The 8434-nt window shown below is 35.4% G+C and overlaps 1 protein-coding gene across 1 annotated transcript; it reads left to right on the top strand.

Annotated features, from left to right (window-relative positions):
• Nucleotides 1-2006: 2006 nt before the first annotated feature.
• Nucleotides 2007-4126, top strand: LOC150082694 (uncharacterized). The gene is made up of 2 exons (XM_090378756.1): nt 2007-2067; nt 3033-4126. The coding sequence occupies exons 1-2, from the start codon at nt 2056-2058 to the stop codon at nt 4110-4112; spliced, it is 1092 nt and encodes a 363-aa protein (XP_090234882.1). The 5' UTR covers nt 2007-2055; the 3' UTR covers nt 4113-4126.
• The last annotated feature ends 4308 nt before the right edge of the window (nt 4127-8434 follow it).

Here is an 8434-nt window from a genome sequence, read left to right as displayed (position 1 = left end):
TTAATTACTCTTTTTTTTAATCAGTATCACTAGTTTTTTTATCTATATATTGTATTATTATTTTTCTTTTTTTCCTTTCTTTTCTTATTTTATTATTTTTGTTTTTCCTTTAATTTTTTTATTATTTTTGTTTTTCCTTTAATTTTTTTATTATTTTTGTTTTTCCTTTAATTTTTTTATTATTTTTTTTTCTTTATTTATTTTGTTTATTATTTTTTTTTTTTCATAACCTTCTCTTCCTTTGTCCCCTCTGGAATGATCTCCCAGAGGATCTTAGCCCACCTTCTGGCAACATCAGGTGGATCCGAGTCTCGTATTGAGACAGTACATGTTCCATTGGGACTGGCCCACCTTCTCGTGGCGTGGACGAGTACCCAGAATCATTTGTCCAGGTAACTGATGCTTCTGGATAGCCAAGTGGCCAGATACGAGGTGCAGTTGAACAGACGTTCTAGGAGCCACCCTTTACATATACACATGTCCTTATATATCTATTCACCTACTCTATATCACATGGCAAGAACACGTGATGATGTTAGCACTCCATTTAGCGAAGAGGATAAGTGTACCTAATAAAGTCGCCACTCAGTGTACTAGCTTTTAAATCACCCTTAGAGAGAAGAAATTATTGTTTGTTATTAGCGTGAATGCTAAGGTCGCTTGTCTGTTTTGCTCGATAAAAACGCATGGTATAGTCCTCTCCCGAGACCCACAAACCCAACCCTGGTAGATAAAGACAATAAAAATTCCTCGAGCTTGATGGGGTTTGAGCCATTCCTTTTTCACAAGATGTGGAAAGACAGGGATCGTAACCACACCACCGCTACTAAGATGAGTGGATTTATTACTCTTTTCATAGAACCTTTGCCCATTAATTTTAGGGAAATTCCGTGGGCTTTTGTAACAACCCCCGTTTGTTATCGAACTCTGGAGATGGCCCTGGTTCGAATCCTGTCACTGAGAAGAACGTTTATGGACTTTTTTCATCTGTGGCCAAGTTAGTCGATCTCAGGTGTGGACAGAAATTTTTCCTTTCCCCAGAACTCAGGTGTTTTGTCCAGAAAGATAGACAAACCGATCAGAGAACACACGCAACTTATGGACATATTACACTTGGGCAGACTACTTAGTTCTCCGGGGTAACCATAATATGACAATTTTTAATCTTGTTATTAACTGTAATTTTTATTAAGAAACAGAAAATGAATAATTGAAATTAATAAATAAGGATGCATCCGATTAGTAATATCTGACATGCAAAGTCAGATTCTTCTGACTTTGCATGTCAGATAATGACTCATCAAAAAAACGGTTTATTTTTCCAGGTAAAACAACAAAAGACCTAAAGCAACAAAAAACAGATGTCATCTTCAGTAGGTCCAATTGTGTTCCACTTTCTGATCTTCATCTGAAGAAACAAAGCAACCACAATTACTTAAAAGAATTCGTTGTATTAAAACCTCCTAAGAAACATCGTAGTACACTTTAATTATTTCGTTGAGTTCACCCCCTTCTGTACCAGACCTTAAAGTGAGTATCTTCCTTCACTATTTTTCTTTCTCGTCCGTTGGTCTTAACCTCTCTTTCCTCAGGCCACTCGAGTTTCAAGGTGAGCTTTAGGACAACCATTAACATCTTCAGGAAGGTCGCTACTCGATGTGACTAGCCCATTTTTTTTTTTTATTTTCTTTTGCCTCAACAGGAGGCAGTTTGTCGTGCCCGAGGGCTGCCATACCTAATGCACTAGTGGTTAAGGTTAAACCCAACATTTATGATCGTCTCTCCGCCCCTCGACACTTTTGGTTCACCTTTGACCTTCGCGGCTAACAATTTGTTCCACGAGAGAGAGAGAGAGAGAGAGAGAGAGAGAGAGAGAGGTCTTTTCCGTGCAATTTTTTCGCCTCTTTCCCTGATAGGCCATGCGTGGTTGAACGCATGGTTGCGATTGCGTCATCAACCACAGCGTGCATATATAAAGAGTTTTAGTGCGGTGGTAAAGGTCATCACTTCATGTGCACCTGCTTGGTCATTGGAAACAACCGATAAGATCCCACCATGAAGTCTGTGGTAAGTTGCTCTTCACTTTGGTTCTGTCTTAGGGTAAACGTTATGATTCTATATTCAGTTTAAAAACTCTTCATCATATTTGTACTGTTAGTTGTTTTTAATAAGAGGTGTCGCTGCCAGTTTTCTTTACCATGATCTTGTTTTATTACAAATTTAAAGTAAAATCATTAATGCTGGACTTATCATTTTGAATTCAGAAACATGTCCTTTATTACAAATTTTTGACAAAAAATCAGCTCTTCTTAATAAAGTGCTTCTGGATCCCAAATTCTTAAATCTAGTTCCATCAAACGGCCTCATTCGGAATACATTTAGTATGGATAAATGCTTATTAACCCCCTTTGTCACCCCTGGTTAGGGAAGACAACGCAGCAAGGCTCAGTTGACCAGGGCATACAGTGCCAAAGCACGCCGGCCCTCTACAAAATGGTCCAAATCGCAATGCCATTGCTATAAAAAACATACTATTCGATAAATCACCGAATGGCACTAATGATTTATCGAATATCGGTGATTTATCGGTGTGTTTTACCCCTACTATCACTGTTTTGAAACCGGAAAGTAAAGTAGCTATAATTTTCCAATTAAATGCACTATTTCACTTTCATTAAAAAATTTGAATTGTTGCAGATAGAAAGAATGAGATTTATCGCGTTATTATTATATTCAGGGCCGGCGCTTTGAGTGCGCAATAGAGTTACTTGCCATAGGAGACGCCTAAAATAGGCGCTGCTAGATGCGCTGCTGCATATATATGCGTATTAAAATAATATGTGAATTAGGCGCCGTCACAAACACTAGCCCTAGCTCTGATTATATTTAATTAAAAATTATATTTTAAAACGGTTCTGAGTAGATTTTTGAAGTTGAGTTTGATTATATTTTCTTGATTTCAATATTTTATTTCAGGTTTTAAGCACACAGTGTAGCTGTTGTTGGTATAATAAATATTATTCCATTTACAGGTTCTGTTTGTGGCAATCTTGGTGGTTGTTGTTGCAGAGAAGCCGAAGGGACCAGACAGTTATGGGGAAAGTCATAGGCGATATGGAACTGGAAGCCATGGTGTGGATCATGGTAAAGTTCTTAGCGGGGGAAGATATGGAGGACACGGAGGTGGTATATATGGTGGTGGAGAGCATGGTAAAGTCAGTGGAAGTTCACTAAGCGGACATGGAAGTTATGGTGGCAGCGAGCATGGTAAAGTCGGTGGAAGTTCAACAAGTGGACATGGAAGTTATGGTGGCAGCGAGCATGGTAAAATCGGTGGAAGTTCAATAAGCAGACATGGAGGTTATGGTGGCAGCGAGCATGGTAAAATCGGTGGAAGTTCAATAAGCGGACATGGAGGGTATGGTGGCAGCGAGCATGGTAAAATCGGTGGTAGTTCAATAAGTGGACATGGAAGTTATGGTGGCAGCGAGCATGGTAAAGTCGGTGGTAGTTCAATAAGCAGACATGGAGGTTATGGTGGCAGCGAGCATGGTAAAATCGGTGGTAGTTCAATAAGCGGACATGGAAGTTATGGTGGCAGAGAGCATGGTAAAGTCGGTGGAAGTGGACACGGGAGTGGTATTTATGGTGGACATGGAAGCGGAGTTTATGGCGGGCATGGAAGTGGCGTTTATGGTGGAGGAGAACGTGGTAAGATTGGATTTAGCGAACATAGCAGTGGAAGTCACGGAAAGGTCGGTGGAAGCCATGGTGGAAGACTGGGAGGTGGCTATGGGGAAGCAGGTCATGGAAAAGTTGATGGAAGTGGTCGAGGAGGTCATGGAGTTGGATCACACGATAAGGTCGATGGGATCAGAGATGGAGGATTTGGCGGGAGACAGGATGGTGGCTACGGCGGATTTGAAGCTTCAGATTTTGCAAGAAGCGGAGATCTAGGTGGATACAGAAGCAGTGGAGGGCATGGAAAAGTGGAAGGAGTAGTCAGAGGTGTTGGGGATTATGGTGGAGGACATGGAAAAGTGAGTGGAGGTGTGAGAGAGGGTCTGGGTGGATATGGAGCAGCCAGAGAACATGGAAAGTTCAAAGAGTAGAAAGAAAAACTGAAGACCTCAGAGATAACTGATCGAACGGTAAGAGTTTTGTAGTAGCCATCCACTTGGCCCTTATAATTTTATATTTAGTGGAGTGTGTATTATGATAAATAGATTAAACATGAGGACGAAAGTATTAAAAAGTTTTATTACTTTTGTAAAGGATTTTATAATAACTAATATATAAAACTATTGAAGGTGTATTTAAATTAATATAAACAACAGTATTAAAATTAAAGAAAAGCAGAGATTTAAAGTATAAAACTATGTAAACCTATCACTTTCTTTCTTTTTTATAAAAAAAATACACAGAAAACCATAACTATTTAGATTTAAATATTTGTTTATAAAACGTGTATCATTCCTTATATACACCGAATAACAAAAATATCAGCTTCCACGGCTAATTTTCAGAATGATTATATTTTCTCTCAATATTTTTAATTTACTTCTCATCCAAATTTATTGTAATTAGAAATTTTTAAGGGAAACAAATTATTCCCTTATGCAGGCTTTTAATTAAATTTAAATTAGTTTCATAAAGTATAATTTGAAATTCTATTTTAAATAAAAATTTCTACTTTAATGTCCATTCAATATTATTATTTTTAAAATTTTCTAAAACATGTGCACACATATATATTATATAATTCATAATTAATTCTCTCACAGAAATTTCATATACACTGAGTGGTCGCTTTATTAGGCGCGCTTACCATTTTCATGAAATGGAGCAGTCAATCAGTAACAGCAATATGGCCGGCCTTAGTCGCCGATGCTCCTAAAACCCTACTAGAAATATTATTCGTGATAATCTTGTTTTAAAATTTGTATCTTAATTTTTAATTAGCATTCAATTTATAAATTTTTAAACTTTAATTAAAATTTTAAAATCTTTCAGCAATACTAAAATCAGAAGTTCTTGAGTAGCTTTTAACGTTATAAATGATATTTTTTTTTCTTTTCAGGGATGCGAATTTAAGGAGATTCTTCCAAGGAGATATTAAATGACAGGAAATGGAAATCCATCAGGCTGATCATTTCATTTCCGGCTAAACGAGTAGTCATGAAATTAAATGATAATTATTGTGTTTCATCTGTAAATTTTCATATTAATAAAGTGCATTTTTTCATAGAAAGTTTTCACTGAATTTCATTCGGGAATATAAAAAAAAAAATGTCGCATGGCGCCAGATCTGTCTAATAAGGCGGATGCTCTAATGTTGTGATCTTAATAACAATAAAATAAATAAATAAAAATTGAATAACAATTCTTTGCTCTAAATTACGATCACTCGAAACAAAAACTGATCTGTACAGGAAAAAAACAAGCTACAACATGATAGGAATGTTGTTGACATGCGCAGTAGTAAGGCATTGATTCTAGTTTCATTTTAACCACAATTTGTATGTTGTAGTATAGGCGTGCGATAAAAGATCAATGTTTGTTTCTAGATTACCGCATTTACTCATAAAATTGTTCTAAACTTAACTTTAAAAAGTAATTAGTAATATTAATTAATGATATAAAGAATTTTAATTATCAATCGTGATTATTGATAAGCTATTCACCTGCAAACGCACTGAACTTTTCTCCTACATTTATTTCCTCTTTCCTGTTTATATATTTTTAGGAAATACACAGAGAGGAAGGAACATCTTTTTCCTCATATATTTCCTGAAAATTAGTGTACAGAAATTGAAGTCCAATGTCAGCACGCCTCGTATATCATCCTAATTTGCATAAATGGAATTATAATTTCAATATACCGCCCTGACAGCAGTTTCATTGGTTGCTGCCGTCTCATCATAGTTTGAAGTCCTCCGTTGATATTGTAGTTGCAGTGACAGTAACAGGAAAAATATTAGTCACCAAATGATATTGGCAAGAAAATCATTAGACAGAATCCTACTACAGAAGATGCATTCTTCCTTTGAGACCCAGGAAGGACACTTCCTGATGTGCCCTTCCTGGAACGCAACGGATGTACTGTCCCTGAGGAAGCTGAAAAAGACAAATGCTTATCTCCACAAAACTTAGATAAACTTCCTCGCTATAGAAAATAACTGATAAAAAAAAGTTACAAGAATTTGTCTCACCTTTACGAGTAATCTCGAAAGATTAAAATGTCTTGAGTAAAATAATAAGAGAGAAAAAATCGATAGATCTGATTGAAGCAAAAATGGCGAAGGTATTTCCAAATACACTATTATTGAAAATTCATGCACACATTAGAGCTATAGTAGCTTTTATTTGTTTATTGCATTGTAATTTTCGATTAAAAATTACATCATATGAATGTTGAATATGAGCATTGCCTTCTGCGCATGGTTGAAAAGACATTGCAAAAAATAATCATGAACTTTAAGAAGTTTTAGAGCTTATTGTGAACTTGTAACTGTATCTGTATAGTGTTTGGGCATCAAAATAAGAAGCATAAGTTTTACTGCGAATATTTGCTATTTTACAGTAATTTTGCACTGAAGAAGGACTTCAGAGGTTGATCCGAAACGTATATAAATACTACTGTTCGATGTTTTCTGATATTATATGCTACTTCTAAAAAAAATATAGAGTTAATGTTTTCCGCCTTTTATCCTTACAATCAGATGGATTTTCGTGCAGCTGTGTTTACTTTCTAAGGCTTCTAAGGTCCTGTGGACATTTAAAGTAGGTGATAAGTAGTAGGGAAATACTTCACACAACACATGTACTAAGACAACAGAGATTTCGCGAAGAGATCTTGAAAAAGATGCACTTGAATTCTCTCTGACAGAAAGAAAAATAGATTCGTCAAGGTTAAGAAGAAACACAAGATTAGAAAGTTCGAGTAATTTTATATAAAAAATCTGAGTAATTTTAACTAAAAGGAGTGGAATTATACAATGAAGGTGCAAAGTTTCAGTTCACAATACGTCCACAATGGAACCTTGTGAAAAATCTTATAAATAACGAAGATAAAGGAGATTTTGAGATAAACATGGAAAAAAAGTTTAAATTATCAAATAAAAACAAAAAAATTATAATAATTATTAATATAAAAATATTATATGTAAAATAAGATCGTGTTTTTTAATAAATTATTTAAAAATTTGAAAATAGGTCATATTTAACATACCACACTAGCTATTTGATAAAATCCATCTGTTTAAATAAGGAGACATTGAGGTGTTAGTCTATAAGTAATTTTTTGTACTTGAATTCCACATTTATTTTGTATTTCAATTAAATTCTGGCTGTAATTAATAAAAAAGTTTTAAAACTTTGGTGTATTAATTTTATTTTTTTTAGGTGTGATAATTTTTAAAAGTTTTTTTTAGGTGTGATAATTTTTTTTTTAATTTTTTAGGTTTTATTATTTTTAGGTATGTTATTTTTTCAAATTGTGGAAGTTCCAGAAGAATTGTATTTATACCAGAAGTTTGAATTTTTGCTTACAAACATTCAAACCTGATTTATTTTATCAAAAAGAAAATATTTACCTTGCAATACTTTTCATTTGAGAGAATTTTATTTCATCTAAACAGGGTGCTTTATGATTTCTGCCTTTTTCAAATACCCCATTTCAAATTTAAAAAAAAGAGGGGTATCTTGGAAATTTATTATAATTCCGAAATGGGGTACGTCTGGGAACCCTACTGTAAAGTTGTATGTGTGTTATTCTCTTTGAGGAATGCTGAAGCGAAATGAATTGCCACAGTTCATCATCATCTTCAGATTTTGAAAAAGATTTAGAAAATGTATCTGCTTTTCTTATAGCCAAGAAAACAAAAGAGTACGCAACGGATACACGACATCAACTGGAAGAGAACAGAAAAAGGCGAATTCCATCATTTACTCCAGGACTTAGAAGATGGAATGGAGAGAGAATCTGCCAATGGGTAATCTGGTTCATAAGTAAATAAAACAGCACAGTGGTGATAATAACCGTCCTCCCCACACCGGGTGGAAAACAACCTGGTTCGAATCTCGTCAATGATGCGAGCAACTTTAATGGACTTTTTTCACTCCGTGAATGAGTTAGTCGGTCTCAGGAATGGGCAGCATGGTCCCCTCTCCAGAAACTCGTGATATTCATCCAGCAAAGCGGGCAAACCGACCAGAAAACGCACGCAATTTGCAGACATAATACACACTGGTAGATGAGATCCTTCTCGGGTTTTTATCCCTGGTATTTTTCGCTGTTGAATGAGTTATCGATTGTGTGGTCTTCCTATACTTTTCCATTTGTGCAGGTGATTCAGTTTTGTGGATGGGATCGTCGGCATCTTGGGCAACAAGGATGATGTCAGCTTCTTTTTTGCATTTGTATTTCAGATTC

This window comes from Mastigoproctus giganteus, chromosome 7 (assembly GCF_048544385.1).
Source record: "Mastigoproctus giganteus isolate SK-2022 chromosome 7, ASM4854438v1, whole genome shotgun sequence".
NCBI classification, from domain to species: Eukaryota; Metazoa; Arthropoda; class Arachnida; order Uropygi; family Thelyphonidae; genus Mastigoproctus; species Mastigoproctus giganteus.
This window is presented reverse-complemented; position numbering and strand designations above follow the sequence as displayed.